The following is a 25,485-nucleotide window of genomic DNA, read 5'->3' on the forward strand; positions in this document are numbered from 1 at the left end:
TAACCTCGGCCCACTTAAAGAAACAATGATTTGAATCCCTTATTTAATTATACAGCAGTATTTTAAATTGTGAATGCCATCTGAGAGACAAGTCACCCCAGCTATCTAAATGCAATGAACAAGTTGCTTTGTTAACAAGTAAATGCAAATTCAGAGGCAGAAGTGAATGAAATAAATATTTTAAAGTACATTGTTGAAAGTAAATATTCCAAAGATACCTTGCATGTGAATATCAAGTTTATGACACAGAGATGTGAAAACAGTTACCACACTTTCTGTGGCATTGTATATCACAGAACTCTGAAGAAGTTTAATGGTTCATTCATTCATCAAGGACTCTTTGATATTTGATATTCCTAACCCTTTATCCTTTTAAATGCTAGTCTGTGCTACTGCGCAAGCACAATAGCAAAAGAGAATATAATAATTAGTTTTTAAAGATGAGCAATGTAAGCATAAGGAGTTGTACAGTCAACAGACATTCTCATTGAGAGAAGTGAGCTACTGTGTTTAGAACATCCTTTTGTAAATAATCCCATAGTATTTACTAGACTACATTTTTCTGTGCTGCTGAGACTAGAAGCCACACCGGAAGGAGAAATTGAGCGTTTCCCTCTCAGTGTCTCCAGCCCATTGATCCCTCTCTTCTGGTGAGAGTTCAAAGAAATCATTGTAGATAGATACCATGTATACTGGAAGCATTGAATTGGTGTCCTTCTGAAAGGCATATTTAGTTAGCTATTCTACCAAGTTCTTTCATATCAATTTTGATTGAAGGCTGAGTTGACATAGAGACACATAGCAACATTTCTTGGCAAGATTTATACAGAGGAAGCTTGCTGTTGCCTTCCTCTAAGACTGAGAAGAGTTGCCCAAGGTCAGCCGTAGGTTTCCATGACTAAACAGAAATGTGAACCCTGATTTCCTGAAATCCCAGTCCAGTGCTCAAACCACCACCATGCCATCTCTTTCGATCCACTGCACACACTTTCATTCATTCTTCTTCCCACATCTGTTGTCCATATCTGTCTGTGAGTGTTGTATTAGAGAAATTGCTCAGGTTTTTACATCTGAGTATTCTTGAATGATTGGAGACTCCTATGATACTGACCTAAGAGCATATGCCACTGAACTTGGTGATATTTACTTCTTAGTAAATAATATTGTGCTGCTCAGTAAGAATTTAATACAGTTAATGCTTTTCTTAGAATTAGATTTTTAAAGTATCATTCTTTTGGAGCCTCTGTGGCTACAGTGGGTTATATACATAAAAAGAAATGTAAATTAATTAGTTAATTAAATTATCACAAACCTGTTGTAAACTTGGTTGCTTTTTTTATTCTCAGAGGTTTTTTTAACAAAACCATTCTGAACATTTTTGAAGGCATTAAATCCAAGGTGGATGAACTAAAAGCAGCATATGACCGAGAGGAATCCCCCAACCTAGAGGAGTATGAGCCCAACACTGTTGCCAGCTTGTTGAAGCAATATCTGCGTGAACTGCCTGAAAACCTGCTTACCAAAGAGCTGATGCCTCGCTTTGAAGACGCCTGCGGGAAGAGTTCGGAGGCTGAGAAGCTGCAGGAATGCCAGCGTCTCCTGAAAGAACTACCAGAGTGCAACTTTCTCCTGATCTCCTGGCTGGTTGTGCACATGGACCATGTCATTGCAAAGGAGCTGGAAACAAAAATGAATATCCAGAATATTTCCATCGTACTCAGTCCAACTGTTCAGGTACAATACATGTGCCAGCCGGCATATATGTTAATAGTAAGAATGTATGTTAATAGTAAGAATGCATGTTTACTAACTTCCTTGCCTATTAGACTTTTGGCAGAAAGGGTCTGCAACAACACATGACTCTGTGGAACAGAAACAACCCCCAGTGTATAACTCCTAATATATGCTGCTCCCTTTGATAATCCAGTAGCAGAGTTGGCCCAAAGAACTTTTATTATTAATTTTCTAAAGCCTTTGGCTACATACGCACAAGAAAGGAGTGCAAAAGACAAAGGCTATAATTTTAGGTGCATTCACTCAAAACTAACCCATTTCAGCATAACGGGATCTATCCCATCTTGATCCCACTGTTTTGGAAAGGTTTTGGAATCTTGGGGTTTGTACTTTGATGGTGCAGTAGAGCTCTCTGAGAATTCTAAATAGCCCTTCCTAAACTGTAAATCCCAGGATGCCTTAAGTTGGACTCCTATTAGTTGAATTGGAATGATAGATCTATAATTCTGTATTGTGATCAGGCCACAGTGTAAGATACAGAAAGTTGGAAAAGAGATAACTTAATCATTTTTAGAAACCTGTCCCCCTCTGTGGTATTTGCTGGCATACTTGGTTATTATGTGCTTTCAAGTTCTTTTCAACATATGGCAACCCTAAGGCAACCCTATCAGGCAGTTTTCCTGGAAAGATCTGTTTAGAGGGCATATTTGTTTTCCTTATGTGTAAGTTGAGGGCAGGTTTGGAAGCCAAAATTATGGATTTTGATATCATTTGTGGATAAGCCATGTTCATTCGGTATCCGCACTGGAACATGGCTGGTCACATGAAATGAGAACAAAGCGAAAGTTTCTGTGGTAATGATGTAGTTTCCTCTCTTGGAGGAGTAATTGTTTACCTTCCACCAAGCTGTGTTTCAGCATTTTGTAAAGTCCTTCAGCATTGGCAGTGTTCTGACAAGTGCTCCACATTTTTTGGTTTCGGATTTGAGCCCTACATGGGATTTATTATTTTTCTTCGTGTACTCTGTGAATGCACACTAATGGAGAGGCTGCGCCTGCGCAGGTCCCAACGGAAACTCTTCCCAAGCTGAAGTTTAAATTTTGGCGGTAGCCACGCCCCTCCGTCCCCGGAGGGCATATAAGGCAGCCCTTGGCGTCTGCTCTCCAGTTCCTTTTTTTCCGCCGCAAGGTTCACTTCGGATTCTCATGTCTACGACTTGCTTCAAGCGCTGCACTCAGTGTGCCGCTAAAATTCCTGACTCCGACGGCCACGCCAAGTGCCTCTACTGCCTCGGAGAAGCACATGTCGTCGGTACCTGCCGTTTCTGCCTGGCCCTAACGGCCCAGGCTCGAAAAAATAGAGCCGCGAGGCTTAGAGCGGCGCTCTACGAAAAATCGCTCGCTCCTGAACCCGCTCCGTCGACTTCGGGCACGAAGTCGCCGCTTAACCCGGAATCGATGTCGTCTTCAGCGGCTAAAGCCCCTTCGGTCTCGTCTAAGGCGTCCAGAGCCTCCAGGTCGTCCAAGGCCGCTAAACCACCGTGCACTCTCACCACGGCCACGGTGTCGACACGTTCTGGTCGGGTCGGTCCTTCCTCGACGTCGAGCTCGGTAGCTTCCGTTTCTTCGGCTCGATCCCAGCTCGGGGCTCCTCCATCGACCTCCGCGATGAAGATCGCCTTTAAAAGGGCTCATGAGGAAGCTCGTCGGACCCAATCCGACTCAGCAATGATCCCTCCCACACCGGGTAAATCCCTGAGGGTTCCATCAAAACAACCGCTCGCTAAGAAGAGGGCAACCCAACGCTCTTCCTCTTCTGCCTCCTCCAAGATGGATGTCCCTTCTTCGGCAACTTCTTCTAGAAGGTCTTCTCCGATCGCTCCCGCTCAGCGACCTCGCCAGCCTTCTCCTCACCAACTCTCGGACGGCGAGTTGCAGGACTCACCCCACCACTCCACTCAGACAGTGGTCAGGGTCCCATCTCCTCGACCTGCTGCTTCTCATCGTTCATCTCGTCAGCAGCTTTTTCCCCCGACCTCGACACCGGAACGGGGTAGACAAACCACTCGCCTGGCTCGAGCGGTCCAGGCTTCGGCCTCCAAACAAACTCGGCTGCAGATAGCTCCTGCTCTTGAGGCGGTGCCGCCACCAGAGACTGTGTTGTCATCTCCCCCCCAGTCCCCTCAAGGGGCTGGGGACGATGAGATAGAGATTGATCGCCCGGATTCTGCTCTCTCGGCCTCGGTGGTATCCTTAGGCCTCGATCTCTCTCCTCCCCATGATGCCTATGAGGTGGATCCTCCTTCGCCTACCGACAACATTCGGGCTTTCTCCGAGCAAATGATTAGAATGGCTGATGCCCTGGGTTTAGAAATTAAACAGACTTCCAAAGCAGTAACTGACCCGGTTTTCAAACGGGTCCAAGCCCAGGCCCCTCCAGCCACGCTGTTGCCGTTCTTACCCTATCTCCTCGATGTTATCCAATCTTCGTGGAAAACTCCCTCCTCGATCCCTCCTACCTCGAAGAGAATCGAGTCTTGGTATCGTACGGATGACGACACCTTAGAATGGCTTAAACACCACCCCGACCCGAATTCCATGGTCGTGAAGGCCTCTCAGTCCTCCGGTCGTGAATCCACTACCCCTGCAGACAGAGAGGGTAAAAGGTTCGACGCGGTCGGCAGAAAGCTCTACTCCGGAGCCCTTCTACTTTGTCGAATGGCGAACTATGGGGCCTGTATGGGGGCATACCAGCAGATCCTCTGGGAAAAAGCTCAGCCCTTCTTCGCGAAGTTGTCCGACGAAGACCGGTCGGTCATGTCCACCCTCCAACAAGAGGCCGATTCGTTAGCGCATCATCAAATCCAGATGGCTAAGCATACGGGCGACACGGCCGGCAAGATGATCGCCCACGCCATTGCCATTCGCCGCCACGCCTGGCTGAGATCTTCCGGCTTATCTTCTTCCTCGAGGCAGGTCATCGAGGACCTCCCCTTCGACGCCATGGGCCTCTTTAATGCTGGCACCGATGACAAGCTTAAAACCAACCATGACTTTAAAGTTCTAGCCACTAAATGCGGCGATCAACCCCAGGCTCACCGCACCAAGTGGTTTCCTCAACGCTTTCGACGCTTCCCGCCTCCTTCTTACCGCCAGCAATCTTTCAGACGTCCCTCGGTATCGAACAACCAAAATCGCCATCAGCCCCGTCGGGCCGCACAACCTCAAAGACAGCGCGGCCGGGCCACCCCCACCGCTGGTCAACCTATCCGGCGTTCCTGACGCCATCTCTCCTTCCAAAGACTCTTTCTCCGGTACCGATGTCGTTCTCACTCCTCCACACCCCTCTCCTCCACCAAATCAACCTCATGGTCTCTTTATAGACCGCCTGGCTCCCTTCTTTCACCGGTGGAAATCTATTACTTCAGATGCCTGGGTTCTAAAAATTGTCCAAGAAGGCTATGCCTTAGAATTCGAAGAACTCCCTCCCACCGGTCAGGTCCTTCTCTCCAACCCCTCTCAAGAAATTCTCGCAGAGGTCGACGCTCTCCTCGCCAAAGGGGCTATTCGGCCTTCTCCATCGGCACAGGACCCTCAAAGCTTCTTCTCCAGGTACTTTACGGTCCCGAAGAGGGGTGGGGGCCTCCGCCCAATTCTAGACTTGCGCATGCTCAATGTCTTCATACGCCCAACCAAGTTCAGGATGGTCTCCATCGCCTCCATCCTCCCGATGCTTCAGCGCGGAGACTACTTCGTGTCTATAGACCTCCGAGACGCCTATTTCCACGTGGCGATTCGAGAAAACCACAGGCGCTTCCTCTCTTTCAAGGTCCTCGACCAAACCTACCAGTTCACCGTTTTGCCCTTTGGCCTCGCTACCGCCCCAAGGGTCTTTACCAAAGTCGTCGCTGTCGTGGCTGCCCACCTCCGGCTCCAGGGGATCACAGTTTTTCCCTATCTAGACGACTGGCTTCTGGTCGGATCCGACCCTGTCCTACTCCGTCGACACGTCGACTACACCCTCTCTCTTCTAGATTCTCTCGGTCTCCAGCTAAACCACGAAAAATCTCACCTCATCCCGTCGAACAAGATCCGCTTCATCGGCGCCCTGTTCGACTCAATCGCTCAGACTGTCTCGCTCCCGCTCGACAGGTTTCTAGCTCTCCGTCATCAAATCATCTTCTGCGAGACCCACCGAAGAGTTCGGGCTCGATCCATTCAAATACTGCTGGGCCACATGGCCTCCACAGTCCTCACGACCCCGTTCGCCAGGCTCCGTCTCCGGTCCCTGCAGAGGTGGTTCATAGATGTTTTCAAGCCATTTCGCCACCCCAACTCGAGGTTTCTCTCGATCCCGCCTCATGTTCGTCGGTCGCTTCTCTGGTGGAAGTCCCTCTCCAACGTCTGCAGGGGTCTTCCGTTTCACTCGGTTCCTCCCTCGATCACCATAACCACAGACTCATCCAATTTCGGCTGGGGAGCCCACATGAAGGGCCTCACTGTTCGGGGCCTCTGGTCTCCCTCCGAGAAGGCCAATCACATAAACTTTCTCGAACTCCTTGCTATCTTCAAGGCTCTGAAAGCCTTCTCCCGCCTGATCTCCCAAAGATCTGTCCTCGTACAGTCAGACAACACAGTAGCAGTATTCTACATCAACAAACAGGGCGGCACGGGCTCAAGGAAGCTGATGCTTCTCTCCTCCCAACTGTGGCATTGGTGCATAGCCCACAACATCCAAATCTCGGCGGCTCACCTTCCCGGGATCCACAACGACTTGGCAGATGCCCTCAGCAGAATGACGACTTCCTCCCACGAGTGGATGCTCGACCCCGAGACTCTTCTTTCTCTCTTTCTCAAATGGGGTTTCCCCACCCTAGACCTCTTCGCTTCTCCCCAGAACGCTCAGCTGCCTCGGTACGGGGCAAGACTTCTCCCGTCCTCCTCTCCAGGCTGCCTGGGAGACGCCTTCCTTCTGGACTGGTCGGCGGAACCAATCTATCTCTTTCCGCCTTTTCCTCTGATACCGAAGGTCCTCCAGAGGCTCCGATCGGTACCGATGTCGGCGATCCTGATAGCGCCAGCCTGGCCTCGTCAACCGTGGTTCCCGGCTCTTCTTCATCTTTCCAAGGCGACCTTCTTCACTCTGCCTCTCCTACCACACCTCTTATCCAGAGAAAACGGCCAGATTCTGCATCCGGATCTCCCCTCTCTACATCTCACTGCTTGGAGGATTCTCGCCTGACCTCCCTCCCGCAGAACTTACAAGAGGTCCTCCGCGCAGCTCACAAGCCGGCTACAACCAGGGCCTACACTTATAAAGTCTCTCGCTTTCGTTCCTTTCTTCGCTCCCGAGGGATCACTGCTTTCCCAACCTCGGTACCGATTGTGCTGGACTTCCTTATGTCTCTAGCAGAACAAAAGCTTTCTCTTGCCTCTATGAAATCTTACCTGGCCGCTCTATCATGGTGCTTTCAGCAGCATGGTAGACCATCATTGTTTTCCGATCACCTCGTCAAGACCTTCTTAAAAGGATACAACAACATCTGCCCACCGACCCAACCTCCTACCCCAGGCTGGAACCTCGAGCTTGTCCTTTCCCAGCTCACTGCTTCTCCCTTTGAACCTTTGGCCTCGACCGACCTACGTCTCCTTTCTTGGAAAGTTGCCTTCTTGGTGGCCATAACCTCAGCGCGCAGACCCTCGGAGCTGGCGGCCCTTCGGGTCGATGAACCCTACCTCCGCTTTCATCACGACCGCGCCGTTCTCCGTCCGGACATCACCTTCCTTCCCAAGGTGGTCTCTGCTTTTCACCTTAACCAGGACATTGTCCTTCCCGCTTTCTTCCCAGACCCCTCGTCTCCCCTTGAGCGGAGACTGCACCTCCTTGATGTGCGTAGAGCACTTCTGTTCTACCGAGACCGTACTAAGGACATTCGAAAGACCCCAAAACTTTTTGTGGCCCATGCCCCAGATAAACTGGGCAATCCTATTTCTTCTCAAAGACTCTCACACTGGATTGCTCAGGCCATTGAACTGGCCTATGAACTAGCCAAAAGACCTCCTCCCCCGTCGGTCCGCCCGCGTTCGACGAGAGGTCTCTCCACGTCGACTGCCTTCCTAAGGGGCATTTCCCTGGACTCCATCTGCAAGGCAGCGATCTGGTCTAACCCCCTTACATTTGTGTCTCACTACAGGTTAGACCAAAAGACTTTGAAGGATGCCGCCTTTGCTAGGGCGGTTTTATCCTCATGCTTGTCCTAACCTTCTGCATTTATGACTTCTATGTGGGTGCCTTTTCTCATGCGACCCTCTTGTTGTTTTTTCCTGTTTGGTACATGTTTGCACTACTCTCCTGATGATCCGTGCCTTATTGCTATTGCCTTCCCCCTTAGGGGAATGATGTTTTCCTGTTTTTCACATGTGCTCTTAAAGGGTTATATCATGCCTGACCGAACTGCCTTCGGTGTTTGGCGTGTGTTTGATGCAATACCTTAATGGGTCCTTGGACCAGGGTTTCTTTGATGTTTTCATGTTTAATAAACATATGTTTGGACAGGTTTCTCGTTGTCAGGGTTTGCTTAGCCCGCCTCCGAGACCTAAGCTTGCTAGTCTCCATTAGTGTGCATTCACAGAGTACACGAAGAAAAAGGACAGGTTGCTTACCTGTAACCATGTTTCTTCGAGTGTACTCTGTGAATTCACACAAGCCCGCCCTTCCTTCCCCTCTGGCAAACCCTCTTCCTTTCTCGTTGCCTTTGCGGCGTAGGAACTGGAGAGCAGACGCCAAGGGCTGCCTTATATGCCCTCCGGGGACGGAGGGGCGTGGCTACCGCCAAAATTTAAACTTCAGCTTGGGAAGAGTTTCCGTTGGGACCTGCGCAGGCGCAGCCTCTCCATTAGTGTGAATTCACAGAGTACACTCGAAGAAACATGGTTACAGGTAAGCAACCTGTCCTTATCAGTTGCCGTAGATGTGCTTATTCCAGACTTTCTGGTATTTTTTACACACTGTTTCTGATTTAATGTGCACTGTAGTGTACAATGAGATGTACATTCTGTGGACATCCTGCCCTTGAGACAGCTTTGAACTGGATAATAGTGTCTGTATAGAACCGCCCAATGTTCTCACTCCACTTAGAGAAGGGGATAGTTATTTTTATTGTTCGAGTTAAGTAGGTTAACTCAGATTTTGGGGGCAATATTTTGACTAAAATGTTTAGACTTACACTTAATTATATACTGTAAATGACAATGTTAGAAATAAGAAAAAAGCTGACAGGCTTCAAAGTTCCCTGTTTTGATTTATCCCTATTATGGAACTGTACAAAATGGCCACTTCATCTTTGGCCTGATGAGAGTGTTTGTCCACTTGTCATGTGCAGTTGAACCCCCCTCCCCCAAGTCAACAGAAATATTTCAGATCATTTGAACTACATTCTTGGTGATGATATACTGCAGAAGGCTGCATGCAGAGTACTTCAGGTCAAATCAGAAGCTACAGTGGGGGAACAAATGCCTTTTAAAAATTGCTTGCTCCAAGTTTAATTGAATTAAAATTTCTTTGCAGTCTTCAAGTGTTAATTGATGAGACCTCAAGCTTGAAGACAATACATAATCCCTTAAGGATTTAGGCCTTCACAGATGAGGAAATGTATTTCCATCAGAAGTTGTTCATACAGCCAATTTGTTGTAGCTTATTTTCTGACTTATTTCCCATTTGACATAAATGAGTAATATAACAGTGTCACTAAGAAGTTCAAACAGTAAAGAAAATATATGTGTACTTTTTATTTGGCACCTAAAGCATAATTGTTAGCACAGTATTTGAACGTTCCTCCCTAAGTGCTGCTGTCATTTTTATCTCTTGCCAGATCAGCAACCGTGTCTTGTACATGTTTTTCACTCATGTCCAAGAATTCTTTGGAAATGCGGTTCTGAAACCAGTGACAAAACCACTTCGCTGGTCTAACATGGCTACAATGCCAGCTTTGCCAGAAACACCAGAAAACATCAAAGAAGAAATTAGAAGACAGGTTGGTCATTTCCTAAATTAGTTAAATCCATTCATATTTCATCATTGGCGCAATTGTAGACTTTCTAGTTTTTTCTTCAATTTTTGCATTATTTATTAAAAGAAGCAATAGATTTATCCTAAAAATTTAAAAGACAATTTGGATTTTAGAAAATAAATATCTAAAGCTCATTTTTGTTCCAAAAAAACATGGAATGTTTTAAATTAAGGCTAAACTTCACTTCACTAGCTGCCCTGTATCAGGATTTTTCCTTGATCCTTCAATGCTAACTGTATTTCTTAGCAGATATGGAGCCATACAGAAATTTGAGGGACAAATTCCACAAATGATTTTGATTTTATAAGGGAACAGGTTTTAGTTATAATGGAAAATGTGAGACACCTTCACTACAGAGCTTCTCCTGCACCATCTATTCTAAAATGAATGGTGGAGGAAACTTCAAGGCCTGATTACTGGATAAGTAAGAATACAAAATAAAGATGATGAAGCCCAGCTTCCAAAGAAATGATGGTCTCTGTGTGCTTTGAACCTCCCCTTGAAAAGGAAGAAGCTTTAAAGATACAATTTTTAAAACTGTTTTAATTAAAATATGGCAAAGATAGAATTTACTTCATTTGAGTAAAAAGAAAAGTGTCTTCAATAACTTAAATGGAAGGTGTGGATAAGAAACATGATTTGGTTGATTGTGTCTGAATGAATGGAATATCTATAAATCCACCCTCAAATGATCCCCCCCCCCCCCTATATTTCCTCTTGGGGTTACATTTGTTTCAAAATATCTACCACATGCATTTTTCATAGACAATGTCTCCAAGGTTTCCACAAATAAAATAATTTCCCTAGTGTTAAACCTGTTGTGGAATCATGAAGTGGGAGAAAGGAGATGTTTTTAGTTCAATGGAAAAGTGAAAGGAGTGTTTCTAAGGCCAAGGTGAATGAAAAAGTTTAATACGGCATATATGTTTTACCAGGAGTTCCTTTTGAATTGTTTGCACCGAGACCTTCAGGTGGGGATCAAAGATTTATCCAAAGAAGAGAGATTGTGGGAAGTGCAGAGAATTTTGACTGCTCTTAAAAGGAAACTAAGAGAAGCTAAAAGACAAGTAAGTCTCTGTATTATTCTTTTGTTGTCCAGACAGGAAGAAATGTTGCTTGTTTTCCTTTATCTGAGATGGCCAAAGAGTGACTTATATAGTTGTTCCTCGGAGACCAAGCTTTTCTTTCCTGTTTGCAGTACGTATCCCTATATCTACTGCAAGATTATATGGGTTTTGCTGGATCAAGCTGCCCTGTTGTTTACGAGAGAGTTGTCTTCTACAAGTCAGGGCAGCACATGTGTTCATGCTTCACCTTGTGTCAGGCACAAGAAGTGTAAAGTCATTAAGTAGCACTGCCAGCTGTTGACAAGGGTTGAATTGAGAGCCATTATAGTGTAGCACCTAAGAGTATTAGAATGGGACTTGGGAGTCCTAGGTTCAATGTGATGAGACTACATTGGAAAGGGGGAAAGCTGTGCTTAGGATTGATTACTCACTAAAAGAAAAGCGGTATGTGCATATACAAGTTTAACAATACAGATGTATCTAACAAGGAAGGTGTTCACTTCCTTGTTGGATGCCGTCATGTTCTGCCATATATTAATACTGGAATTTTAATTGTTTGTTTGTTTGTTTGTTTGTTTGTTTTGGATTGTTCATCCAAGAATTCATTAAGCAGCATGGCTTGGCAATTGCCCTCTAAAAATTGTACTTGTGAAAACAATTTTTCAAAGTTCTAATAATTTACTGCCCCCAAAATCAAATATAGATGTACTTGTTTATCTGCCATTTGTTCTAGAAAAGCTTAAATACACTTTGTTTTAACTATACGCTTCTGTATGGTAGCAGTCATTAATCATTTTTTTTTAATACAGGAGTGTGAAACAAAGATTGCACGAGAGATTGCCAGCCTTTCAAAGGAAGATGTTTCCAAAGAAGAAATGAATGAAAATGAAGAAGTTATTAATATTCTTCTCACTCAGGTAGCTATTGTCATTAATCATCCAGTATGACCCCCGGTCCACAGGATATATTCCTGTACTGACCATTTAAACAGGAAATTCATGAATCATGAACAATTTCCTCTAGAAGTTACCATATCGTCACTTTGGAGAACCTAGAACAGTCCTAGAGAGGTTTAAAAAAAAGAGTTGTGGATATTCAAGAGGCTAAGAATAAACAATACTTTGTTAAAGTTCTGGCTGCATTAGATACATAAAAGAACAAACAGCACAGGGAACTTTCTCATATGTCAAATGTGTACCTTACTTTTGGAAAGTACCCAGTGAGTTTTCTTTGTCCAGCAGGATATCATAGTTCCTCCTCTTCAGAGCAGAAACCTGTCCATCTCCTCACTCCATACTCTTTTTATCCATTCTGCATCACAAACCTGTTATGTGTTTTCAGTCAAGTGAGAAAGTAATGAGCAGACTACTGATTGTAGTGTAACGTCATTTGTAGGCAGGACTTGCACAAATATTCTTAATTGCCTTCTACAGGAGAATGAGATTTTGACAGAGCAAGAAGAATTGTTGGCGATGGAACAGTTTTTGCGCCGCCAAATTGCCACTGAGAAGGAAGAGATCGACCGTCTTAGAGCAGAAATAGCAGAAATGCAAAGGTAAGAAGACCTCTGCCTTGCCCAGGTTTCAGAATTCTCAAATAACCTTTTAAAATCAATAATTCAGACTCTTATTCCACTAGATCCCAAGGATGATTACCACATAGCCTTGCTCTGTGTCTGCGGCTTCATTCCTAACACATTAAACTTCAGCTTGAACCTACCTATAATTTAATAATTCTTATTAGTCCCATGTGCATTTGTTTGGGTGTCTCTTATGTTTTGTGGGTCTGCAAGTTAACCCTAATCTGGACTAAACTAAATTAGCTTCTTGAAAAGGAAACATCATTTCTAATTTAATACCTGGAAAGTGTATGAAGTCGCCCTTCTGCATATATATATATATATATACTTAAATATGTGCAGTTGTGTGCTGCATTATGTGAAGGTCGTCAAAGGACAGACCAGGTCAAGAAATTTTTTCTTCTGCCTTTTAGTCGCCAGCACGGTCGAAGTGAAACTGAAGAATATTCTTCTGAGAGTGAAAGTGAGAGTGAAGATGAGGAGGAGCTACAGATAATCCTGGAAGATTTGCAAAGGCAGAATGAAGAACTGGAGGTGAGAATGCAGTCTTAACAAATATTTATTCATTGAACTTTGTCTACAGTGAGAAAGGCCAGAAAATAGGGATTGGCCGCCGGGTGATTTATGTTTTGGAGTGAAACTCCCATGATTCCCAACCTTTGGCCCTACTGTCTCTGGATTGTGCTAGTTTGGATTATTTGGATAACAACTTGACTACCTCTTCTGCAAGCGTCTTGATTGGAATTAAGTGTAACTATTAAAATTGCTGTATACACTGGCTGATTTTAAAAACATCAAGCCTAGAGTATTTTCTAGTAGAAGAGTTTTAATGTTTCAATTAAGGGACGGGTGCGGGAGTGTCTTTGTATTACCGTTTAATCTGCTGTTGTCATACATTCCCAGCTCCTTCTGTCATTGAATTTTTCATTTATATTTTTTTCATTTTCACACAAATGTATTTTATCTCCCTTCTAAGGAATAGCAGCCCTAAGTGATATCCTACTAATGATTCATTAGCCCCATAAGCAGCTGTAACTGAAGTGATCCTCCCCCCCCCTTCTTTTGTGTTGGATAAAGATCAAAAACAACCATCTGAACCAAGCGATTCATGAGGAGCGAGAGGCCATCATTGAATTGCGAGTGCAGCTTCGGCTCCTGCAGATGCAGCGAGCCAAATCGGAGCAGCAGGTGCAGGAAGAAGAGGAGCTTGAGAAGCGGGGGAGCGTGTCTCAGCCGCTGCCGCCACAGCAGCCCAGGGATACTGTCCCGGAGACAAAGGCAGCAGCCAAAGAGCAGCCAAAGGCAGCCAAGGAGCCCGTGAAGCCATCGCCAAGCAAGGACAGAAAGGAAACACCAATTTGATTGGGTTCCTAAGGTATTCAGGATACCACCTGGACAAAGCCAGGACTGTGCAGCTTACTGTAAATCTGAGGCTTTGTATATTCTGTAAATATATTTTGTCTTTTACAGCCAGGGGACATTTTGTCTCCTTGTGGCTTCTGCCTTTCAGGCTCAGGTTCCTTGGAAAGACGAAGCAAACTGAGACGGGACAGGAGCGTGCGTGTGCAGCATAGCAGTTACTTAGCCATGTCAGACACTCTTCAGGTCACCTTCAATGATTTAGCAGTGCTAGTTACTCACTCTGGAGCAGTTGTGGAAATTCTCTCAGGCATTATCTGCTCAGGGCTGCTTCACACATGTTTTTTCACTGTGCAGATTCGAGGGAAAGGGCATTCCCAGCCTTGTAGTTAGCAGCCGTTGGCAACTAGGAACTACAAGGTGAGTGAATGACCTTGACAGGGAGGTAGGATAGATGGAGCAAGCACTTTGTCGTTCCTCTACCATTGTGTCCATGGTAGCAATGTAGGATGGACAGCCTTTTTCTCCCAAGCCCAGTGTAAAAGGCAGGCAGGCCAATGGAAGGGCGGGTCGCTCCTTTCTCTGCCTGTTGACGTCATGGAGGGCTTTTGGAAAAAATATCCCACTAGGAGGTTAGTAGTCAGCATTTTTATGCTGGCAACATAAAACAAAGGTTTCTCCCAATTTAATGTGGAATGCAAGTTACTAGGCCCTTAGCAGCCTAACCGCTTTTGTAGACTACCCTACAAAGTTGTGTATATCCATTATATGCAGACTGTGCTACTGTGCAGTTTTTTGGTGAGCACCCTTAAGGGGCTATACGTGCAGCATCAGAATCCGAATGTATGTACCTATGATTTGTCATGGTCATCCTTTCTCTTGTAGAGGTAAAATGTGTGTAGTAGTTAGTGGCTAAGAATTGGGCGCTCCTATCCATAACTATATTGCCTGCTTTGGGAATTTCTTTGCTCCTTTTTCTAGCTATTTCCGCTTTTATTCACCCTTGCTTGTGCCTTTTGGTAACAGAGGAGCTTTATAAAATAGATTTATCATGAGCATTAAATGTGTCCTAAGCTGTTGGACAGGATGGTTCTTCAAGTGCAAAACATGTTCTCTTTCCCATTTGGCATTTTTAAAGCTCTATGAAATAACATGTAAAATTAAGGTAGAGCAGTTGTCAAGTGTATCCCTGCAAATGAAAGTTGTCCACAAATCTCTGGTGAACCTTGGCAATGCACTTAATTATCAGATTCACCGGAGTGTCAATAAATTAGCCACGAGACTATAAGCACTATATAAGTACATAGCAGATGGTCCTCTTAATGTGTTTCATTTATTTTTTAAAAAGTAACTCCTCCATTAGTTAAACATCCTTGGGTAATACTTTAGTGACTGTCCTCCAAAACCTATGATGAACAAGACCTTAGAGGGCAACCAAGCTTGGGAGGGGTTGGAAACTATCTTTTTTGTGCTGTTTTGAAGGTGCGAGTACTTCTAGTGTCCAGAAGAAAAGCAAAACTCCAGCTTCCCATCCTGTATGGGAGCTGAAATAACTTGTGGGAATTCATAACTTGTCACTACAGCACGTTCTTCTGAGGAACATTTAAATCCTAGGAGAGCACCTCAGAATTGCCCAGAAGTTTTCCTGTGCTTTCTCGCATTCAGGGATGCCTAAGAGGTACCATATGGGGAAAGGAATGGTCAACCGCAGTCATTTGATGCTTTTGAGGACCTGTGTGCTGTGGCAAAGTGTGGCTGCTGGGACAAGCCCTCACCCCAAGCTATGGAGTAACATGGTGGCTTGCCTTGCTGTCTAGGAGGCAGAGGTGACAATGAACCATTGTGACCATTTTTCTGAATTTCTGGATGATTGCGTCTGACCTGGAGGCCCATGATGGAATGCTTATGGACACAAAATGTTGACCATGAGCACGTAATATAGATTTCTGTATACAACAGTCTATTCAGACAATCTCAAAAAACGGCCAAGGATTCCTGAGCAGGTTTCAGCTACCTTGTCCTTACATTTGCCATTTTTGTTTTTCAGAGACAAAGATTTTTACATACTTAACTGTCACAGAAATAGTTATCTCAGTAATAATGAACAGAATTCCACAGGTGCTTAAAGCTTATTTAGTTTCTAGCCTGTATATTTATTTGTTGTTGGCGTTATTTTCTTTGCCTATTGCACTGGGGGAAATCATGGGCCGTGATTTAATTTTTGTACAAATAATGCTTTGAGATGTCACCGAGAACAGCCTATTGCTTTGTCTTAAATCTTGAAGAAAAAAATTATGGAGATGGTCAGACACTTGTATTCATGAAGCATTTTCTTGGCCTGTTACATAGATTTTATATATTCTGGCAGTATTAAAACCTTTTGTTTTAAATTCACACTAATTTCTATTAAATTGTTAAACATTTATGTAATCAATGTTCATCAAGCAAGTTACTTGCTGTCAGTTAACTTTTGTTTTGTCAAGACCATGTTAATCAAGTAAATAAATTCAACAGCATCTGTAAATTCTTTTATTTCAATCCAGAAAACACAAAATATGTTGACATCCAGACATAATTACTTTTCTTGGCCTGAGATACTGTTTGATCAAGTGGTTAGAGGATGAAATGAGGTGCCTGGATTTGCTCTATTGCTATACAGCCATTTGCTGCCATATATAAATGGAAGGAACAGTCTAAATGTGTGGTCTTTTATACACATTTCAAAGTATTGTGAATTTATATTTAGCTGAATCCACTGATACAAGATCCCTGCAGTTGGTAACCCCAATTCAGGCAGTCACCGATTTACAAACATGCAATTTACATACAACTCCTAGTTACAAGAGCCCCCAGTGGTGCAGTGTGTTAAAGTGCTGAGCTGCTGAACTTGAGGACCGAAAAGTCGCAGGTTCGAATTTGGGGAGCAGAGTGAGCGCCTACTGTTAGCTCCAGCTTCTGCCAACCTAGCAGATGAAAGTGGCACAATTTTGTTTTTAAAGGTTGAAGTCCATTGCTGTAAGCAGCTAGCATATAAGTGGTGGAAAAGTATTAAAACAACTCCAGAGAAGCTTTTCAAACACTAATTTCACAGCCCCATTTTTTAAAAAATACACAGCATAGTGGGGGAAAATATGAAGGGTGATGTGATCAAACAGCACTTTTCCTATAGAAGCCAGGTAATGGGGAAAACAAGTTACAAGAGAATAGTCAAACACATGAATATGATAGCTGAGCAAATTCATAACTAGCTTTTATTCTGGCCCTTCTGTAGGAAAACCATTTTAAAAAATTCCAGAAATCTGCATGGACTTGGAAATGATAGATCCTACTTGTTCATAAGGGAAGCCTGGTGCTCGGTGCTTTGAATTGTTGTGTGCTTTAACGCTGTTGTAGAAAGAAATATAGAACCATGCAGTCCCTTGGAAATGCGACCACTGCAAGCCCCATGAAAAAGTGAATTGTAACTGTACTAAATGCAGATTTAGAAACGGCCAGTTCCATGGCATTCATGAAGTTTACAGCTAACACATTTGAACACAAATGTATGAGCCTTAAAACACACTGGAGGAAAATACTGACAGAAGGTAAAGAAATAGAGCACAAGGCCTCTTAAGATGTTGCTGGACTACTAAGTCCACTATCAACGTTAAATGGCATACCAGTTAGAATTATTGAGAGCCAAGATTTCTCCACTCTGCAATGGGGGCTAATGGTACACTGGTTAGTCTACAACTACTTAAGTGGTGAATCCACATATAGTCAAACTCCATTGATTGGATGGCTCTGCATTAGTTTGGATTAACAGTAAGGTTTCAGCCTCTGAAGCTGGAATAGATTTCAAGAGAGCTGAGACATCTCATGCCGCAATATCTCTACATTGTAAATTACTTCATATTCCAACCTTCTGCCTAAATCACCTGAGCATGAACAATATGTTAATTTTCAATCAGGTTAGTTTCTAATGCTGATTATATAGTGAGAGCTTCTCCTGAATATTTGCTTCATGTCCAGATTTCCAGGATATAATTTAATCCAAAGGTTGATTTTCACCCTGCTCAAAGTTTTCCAGGCTAATAGTTTCCCAATCTAAACATTGTATTTGAATCACTCCACAGAGATTATAAGCATGTTATGTGCATGTATTTAACTGGGAGTATAGACCAGTGAATAACGATGACTTGTGAACTTCTCTGAAAAGGAATAAGGCAACATGAAGACCAGACCACAGTCTAAATGTTCATAGCAAGGCCTGGTTAGCTATTTTTAATCAACTTTGTTAATAATTAGTCATCACCTCTTTGTATGAAACTCTGTATGTACCTGCCACATGCTTCCTCTTCCCTAAATTCAGACTGCCAGACTGGATTTTCAGCATAAAGAAATGCACATATGCCACTGGTTGCAAAAAATACTTCCTCCCTTGGCTTGGGAGGAACTAGAGCTGGCTGTCTTGTCAGGACACTGGTTCTCAACCTGTGGTTCCCCAGGTGTTTGGCCTACAACTCCCAGAAATTCCAGCTGTTAGGATTTCTGGGAGTTGAAGGCCAAAACATCTGAGGATGCACAGGTTGAGAGCCACTGTGTTAGGAAAACATGAACTGACATCAAAATGCAGTGACACCATCAAGCTAATCGAAACATACAATCTTCGGCACACAGCATCATGGAGACAGGAAAAGGAGAGACTTGATTAAGAAAACATTTCATATTTGCAAACTTTTATATGATATTAAGAGAAGATAATGTCATTTGCTCTTAATTAAGAATTTTTTTTTATTTGGACGACAGAACATTTTAACACAACAGTTTGAAATCGCATGATTAAAGACTGCAGCACTCCTGAGAGTGACCGCAGATATGTACATTGTATGATGAAAAAGTTGCACCTCAGAGCTGATCATGATCAAGTTAAAAATACCTGACTTGAAGTACATGTGCTAATAGAAGTTTCCTTCAGGTCATGACCAGCATGAAAAAAAACACATTAGGACACAGGTACTCAGCGGAAATTTCTGCTAATGGGTACAGCAATATGCTGTGTTTTAAGGATTAAAATCAAGATTCCAGTTTAGTGTTAGCACTGAGCCCTTAAGGTGAAAAAATCCCACCAAATCTCTACTTTTCCCTCATTTACACACATCAAAACTATTCACACTTAAGGATGTGCTCAGCTGCACACAAATTAAGTCTTTTTCAAGGATAAAAACTTTAATTTTTAATACTGGAGGTGTCTCTTGCTTCTTGGTACAAATCCATCCTTTACAGGTTATGAGAATTTCTGCTATTGGTTCCTAAGGAAAAAAAAGCTTTCTAAGTTAACTCCTCAGGAGGTAACAAATGCCGGTCATATCCCTTCTATACTGAAAATGCTCAGCCAATTCAAGTTTCACATATTCAGGAAGACAGAAGATTTAAGGCTCCGGTGGCAAATACAATCCTCTGAGCAAAGTTTTTTCTAGAGTCAAGATTCAACACGTAATGTTTGTTTATTTATTATTTTCTCTTGACTCTAAATTCTTGGTCTCAGGTTCAGATAAAATTGAAGTGAAGTGAAAAGTCTGGCAAGAGATTCTGCCCTCCATAAAAAAAAGAGGTTTCGGTCATCCATTTTGGGAACACCTGAGGTTTGCCTGTGATTTTGTAATGCTTTTGGGTTTCTTTTATTAAAACGAAAGTAACATTCAGCATCTGCTTTAGTAAGTTGAAGAGGCTGTGCTCATGGCATCATCTGCCATTTTGGTACTGGCAGGATGGATGCTTGCAAAGTACTTTACATCATTGTCATTATCCATTTGGAGGGCCACGATTGTCTGTTCCACTGCTTCTTGATGGGAATTGACACACATTAGGAAATACTCTGTGTAAAAAGAAAGGGGGGAGAGGGAGAAAAGGAGCACCACAAGTAAAATTCATCTCTCACACCTAAACTGTAAATCAGGTACAAAGAACATAGCAAATCTATATAAACAAAGTCAAATGGATTGTACAACTAAAATGCAGATTACATAGCCTATTATTCTGTTTCTTTCCCCTTTGCCATATCCAATAACCCACCCGCTTTCCAGAAAGTTGGAGGAGGCTCATGAATAGCATGATCTGTGATACAAAACATCAAGTGGGGAGGAGGGGAGACTTGGAAAATTGGACAAAGGAATTTTGCACTAACAAAACTACTACTGGATACTAGAGAAATAAACAACTCCCCTACCCCTAATTATCTGTATTTACTCTAATGTAATGTGCCATCTAATGTAATGTGCACCTCAGTTCTGAAGGTGTGCATCACAAAAAAAATGGATTGGCTCTCAAATGTAATGCACGGAACAGCGCAGGCACAGCACTAAGGGAAGCAGGCAGCATGAATGAGGCCATTTGGGCATAAGTGCATGATTCTAATCTAATGTACACTTCAATTTCTGCAATGTACTTTAGCCAAATAAAGGTATTACACTCAAATAAATATGGTGTGTTGCATTCATTTCCAAATAAAATACCAGGTATTTAAGAATCCGCTTCCCCATTAAACTCTTTGTGTTAATATTTTTGTAAAATAAGTGCCCATAACAGGCGAGTGGTAGAGAACGCATATTCAGCATGGCAATCAAGAGAGTTGGGCTGGGAAGTGGAATATCACATGTTCAAGTCCATACTGAACTATGAAACCACCAGAAGAATGTAGGTAAACCAGGCATAGCCAAACTTTGACTCTCCTGGTGTTTTGTGGGAGTTTAAGTCCGAAGTTTGCTCATGCCTGAGATAAACCAATTTCTCTCGGCTTAACCTATATCCTGGGTCCTGAGATGGTGAGTAGTGAACGGTACTCAAGTTCTCCCTTGAAGAACTGGTACACTATCCTGGACAATTATTTTCCCCTTTGTTCTTTCCTTTGCTGTTTTAGTGTTCATTAATTTCTCACTGTTTTTACAGTCATTCTCTCCTAGATACAGGTTTCACAGGGAATAAGATTTAAACAGGAACCAAGGCTGACAATCTCAGAACCTCTTTCTGTAATAAGGTCATTTGGAACATACATATATCTGGAGGCTATGCAAGTGGAGTGTGAGGTTTAAACGTGTATCCTACTATACTAAAGGGAAGCTTAAATCTCCAGCAAATGTGTTTAGGACTGCAGCCCAGGAATTGTAGATACAATAAGCTCCCTCACTATAGAAAGAGTTACCCATGGGGTAACTCAAGCAATCCTTAAGACAAGAATCAGCTTCAAGCCAGAACTTATATTACTAGACTATCAAATAAAAAAGATCGTGAAAGAATACTGCATTACATGTTAACAGCTACAATGATTTCATATGCCCAAAAATGGAAAATGACAGAGATACCAACTGTAGAAGACTGGACAGTAAAGGTGTGGGAAATAATAGAAATGGGCAGGTTAGTGGTGCTATTGAGGAATAACTCACCGGACACTTTATTACAAGAATGAAAACATGTTTACCGATATGTATCTCAGGGAAAGGAAAAGACATTATGTATAGGTTTGGAAATATAAACTGTTGAGATATTTATTTGTTAATGTTAAAATTAGCAGAAGTAAACTATTTGTGGGACATAAGGTGGAAGAAAATATACTGTATTATAGAAAAGTAGAAAAAGGGAAGGAAGAAATCCACTTTTAAAATCATTTATGTATATATGTTTGTAGTTAAGACTTATATGTAATTAGAGCAGAGATGTAAGTTGTGTAATTTGATATGTAATTATTAGGTATGTCTGTGTTTATGAATGTGTGTTATTATTATGGTATGTTTGTGTCTTTTTCTGCTACAAAAATTAATTAAAAATACTGTGAAAAACTAAAGGAAGATCACCAATGAGACTTTTAATTCCAGGTAAATTTGACAGCTGGCGCCTTTTCAATAAGCACTGTTTTGAAGAAAGGCAGCCAGTTAGGAGAGGCAGTGTAAAAAAAAAATCTTGATGTACTAAGATTTCCCTTTTTTCTTTCCATTAAATCCAATCTCTTGAAAATCTCGAAACTGCTTCAATTTTGGAAAAAAATCCCCACTGTGTTTGCACTTCAAATATTATAGACTAGTCTAGAAGAAAAGATTTAGCAATCAAAAAAATAGGCTTGAGGAAATGATCATAGCATTAAGTACCTACACTGCCTAAATATGAACATACAGCAAAAAAAAATGAAGAAAATGCAAACACTAAAACCATTACTCAGCAGGAAACAAATCAAAAATATTCAAAGTCTTAGTAGCCACCCACCTTTCTCCAGAAGCGTTTGCCTCAAGGTTTTTGCAAGCAGGACTCTAACATTGGGAACTCTATCTGAGGCCAAGTGCAGTAAATGAGGCAGCAGATGCTCAGCAAACATGTCCATTGGCAAACTATCATCTTCTATAATAGTCTAAAAAGAAAAGTTTCAAATTTCTGTAATATGGAACCCAAGAACAGTCCACAGAAAACTGCTGATTAAGACAGCTAAGCGGAAAGCAAAGCCACAAAATATGAACAAAATATGTAGCCATAACCCATGCCTAAGGATCACACTCCTTTTTTTGTTTCTTTGAAGCTGCCTTTTCTTGTTTCTTCCGATAGCCTTGGACTCTATATAATTTGCTAATTTTCTTACAGAATACACACTGGAATTAAAGCAGAATCAGTTTTATCTGTGGTAAGGAACACTGTATGAAGAAGAACAAAATCCAGTCATAAAAACTCATGCCCCTCATTTCTTATTAAATAGACCTGTTTGCTGCATTTATAAAATTTCAGATATAATGTGTTGAAAGCAGAAAAGCAGAGCAAACTTAAGCTGCCACTTAAGAAGAGGAAGGACTGATGGAACGCTTACCTGACAAATAAAAACAAAGGTCTGGCGACCAGACCATTTGGGGCATCTGCAGAATCTTTCAACTAATTCATTCATGAGGTCGACCACAAATGTTGACGTTGGATCATTATATAGCTTCTTTACCATTTCACTAACCTAGAAAAAGATGAATAGTGCCCAGAACATAGGTAATTTAACTCAAAAAGAAAATGCATTACATTGATTTTAAGTTTAAACTGTTACTGCTCATACCAGTTTGTAGGAAATCCAACGAACAGATGAGACCTTGTCTGCACAAAGGCTGAGAGCAATAGGTCGGAGGTAATCATATATGTCTCTGGCACTGTAGAGATCTAAAAGTAAGATCAGTTGCCTACAAGAATGAAATCAACAAAGGGTCAAAACTAGTAAAGAGTCAAAAGGGTGAACCAAGCCATGGGGTGATATTGTATTATTACAATGAATTAAAAACAGATTGACATTTGTGTTATTTCTCCAAATTAAGTCTGCTTTTTAAAAAAAAAATCAGAAGATAATGAACTTTTTGAAACCACTCTAAGGCAGTAGCTTCTGTTGGTTTAGTAAAATCTGCATTACTTTGATTTTGTCATAACACACCAACCAAATCTTTAATCCTAGCCTTCAAATTTGAAAAATCTCACATCTCTAAGCAATGGTGACTCCATACATAAATGTAATGGATTCTTGTTCTATGCTATCAGAAATATTAATAGGAAAATGAGATAAAATGGGACAGCAGAACCATCCAGAGTTCTTGGAAGAAAGACAAGATTGTCAAAATACCACATTTCTTCAACTGCAGGATTGTAAGTTGCACCCTAATTTCAGTACCATCACCAACAAGAAAAATACAGAAGATACACCTGCGATTCTAAGACACACTCCCTTTTTAAAGATGTTTATAGAGGAAAAATGGTCGCTTAGAACTGAAGAAATACAGTAATCAATTAACTAAGCCCTTGACTTATATTTGAACTTTGTGTAGTAATATGTTCCCACTCATTCCTTTTCCTCTAAACCTTTCAAAAAGCTATTTCTAAAAGACAGGGAACATTTAAACATTTCAATTATCGGAGACTCTACCACTTATCCCTATAATGTCGGAATTTAAGATAAAAGTGAAGACCTATCTCTTCCGGCAGGTCTACCCAGACAGTTTTAATGTTGAATTTTAACACTGTATGCCTAATTTTTGTTTTGTGGAAATATGTTTTAATATATGTATTTTATGGAGTGTTTTAAAATGATTATGTGCTTGTTTATGCTTTAGTAATGCTGTAACCCGCTTTGAGCCATGAGGAAAGGCAGGCAAGAAATAAAATAATAAAATAATAATAATGATAATAATAATAATAATAATAATAATTATTATTATTATTATTATTATTATTATTATTATTATTATTATTATTTTTTTAGAGCAATTTTTATACCTGACCATTGAATAAGATACTGTAAGATTTCTCTACTTAAAAAGCCATTCTGTTTATTCATTTAGTAAATTCCTCTAACAAACAATGGAGTCATTTCCCCTCTGGACAAAAGTAAAAATGGGAGCACTAGAAAAAAAAGTGAGGAATCATCATATTCTACTGCAGATATGCAGAAGTACAAAAACTCTGACGCATTTGGGTTGAGAAAAGAGCTTGCACAAATCTGAGCTACATTCCCTGTTTCCCTGAATATAAGACAGGGTCTTATATTAATTTTTCCTCCAAAAGAGGTGTTAGGGCTTATTTTCAGGGGATGTCCAATTTTTCCAAATTGACATTTTCATTTTTGAAGTAGGGCTTATATTTTGAGCATCCTCAAAAATCCTGTAAAAGCATGTTAGGTATTATTTTCAGGGTAGGCCTCTTTTTTTGGGGAAACAAGATTGTAGTATTTTCTTGTAGATCCCACGTGTTACAATTATAATCCTGCAATATGAAATTACATTTTTTCTAACCAGTGGCTCAACATGTGCAAAAGTTTTGTGGCTACCACCAGAAACAGGCTCTAAAATGCCCCTTGGCCTTTCATCAGGCCTTTTCTTTGCTAATCGCCTTACAAACATGAGGGCCAACATAGAATAATGACTACAGTGTGCTGTTGTGCTGAGAGTGGATCTGGGAGACAAAAGACCCAAATCCACCCCCCTTAGCAATAAACCTCATTGCATGCCTTTGCCCAATTGCTAATACTCTTCTAGTAACTCTCTCACGTGTTTGTTGCAATGGTAAAAGGAGCACTAGCTAACAGTTTTCAGAAAAATATGATGTCATTTTAATGGTGTAAGATTTAAATATAATAATTTATTTACAGATAAAACTTACTCTGCAAGCTCTGCTCGGAAACGCCAGTTTCTGCTGTTATCTGTGACTAAGAATTCCTGAAGCTGATAAAGATATTCTCGCCTTTTATCGGGGTGAAGAAGCTGGAAATATAATTATGAACAATGCCAGAATCATGCAAAACCCAAAATGAATAAGAATCAAATGATCAAAAAAGCTCAAAATAGACACAAGATGCTACAGCAAGGGTATCAAATTCATTTTCTTCAAGGGTCGCATCAGCCTTATGATTACCTTCAAAGGGTCATTTCAATCATGGACATAGAATCTGTGGATACAGAGGGCAAACTATAATTTTTATACGTGTTGGTTAGTGCTCTTTATCTTTCACCCAATGTGGGAGAGCCCCGAGTGGCACAATGGGTTAAAACCTTGGGCTGGCAGGACTGCTGACTGACAGGTCGGCGGTTCGAATCCAGAGAGAGTGGGAGAGCTCCATCAGCTCCAGCTCCCCATGCAGGGACATGAGAGAAGCCTCTCACAAGGATGCTAAAACATCAAACATCCGAGCGTCCCCTGAG

General features: G+C 41.9%; 2 protein-coding genes across 7 annotated transcripts in view; one reads left to right on the top strand and one right to left on the bottom strand.

Moving 5' to 3' along the window:
* The window catches only part of ralbp1 (ralA binding protein 1), a 37,650-nt gene extending 21,327 nt beyond the window's left edge, over positions 1-16,323 (top strand). For both annotated transcript variants that reach the window (XM_008118181.3, XM_003225677.4), the window contains exons 4-10: positions 1,385-1,734; positions 9,605-9,766; positions 10,738-10,869; positions 11,679-11,786; positions 12,303-12,424; positions 12,862-12,982; positions 13,526-16,323. In XM_008118181.3, the coding sequence (XP_008116388.1) occupies positions 1,385-1,734; positions 9,605-9,766; positions 10,738-10,869; positions 11,679-11,786; positions 12,303-12,424; positions 12,862-12,982; positions 13,526-13,810 (1,280 nt within the window). In that variant the 3' untranslated portion in view covers positions 13,811-16,323. The remainder of the gene's footprint in view (positions 1-1,384; positions 1,735-9,604; positions 9,767-10,737; positions 10,870-11,678; positions 11,787-12,302; positions 12,425-12,861; positions 12,983-13,525) is intronic.
* The window catches only part of ppp4r1 (protein phosphatase 4 regulatory subunit 1), a 42,702-nt gene continuing 33,539 nt past the window's right edge, over positions 16,323-25,485 (bottom strand). For all 5 annotated transcript variants that reach the window (XM_008118182.2, XM_062980520.1, XM_008118183.3 and 2 more), the window contains 5 exons: positions 24,947-25,047; positions 22,863-22,983; positions 22,632-22,766; positions 22,043-22,184; positions 16,323-19,664 (listed from right to left, as the gene is read on the bottom strand). In XM_008118182.2, coding sequence (XP_008116389.1) covers positions 19,501-19,664; positions 22,043-22,184; positions 22,632-22,766; positions 22,863-22,983; positions 24,947-25,047 — 663 coding nt within the window. In that variant the 3' untranslated portion in view covers positions 16,323-19,500. The remainder of the gene's footprint in view (positions 19,665-22,042; positions 22,185-22,631; positions 22,767-22,862; positions 22,984-24,946; positions 25,048-25,485) is intronic.

Source organism: Anolis carolinensis, chromosome 4 (assembly GCF_035594765.1).
Source record: "Anolis carolinensis isolate JA03-04 chromosome 4, rAnoCar3.1.pri, whole genome shotgun sequence".
In the NCBI taxonomy this organism is placed as follows: Eukaryota; Metazoa; Chordata; class Lepidosauria; order Squamata; family Dactyloidae; genus Anolis; species Anolis carolinensis.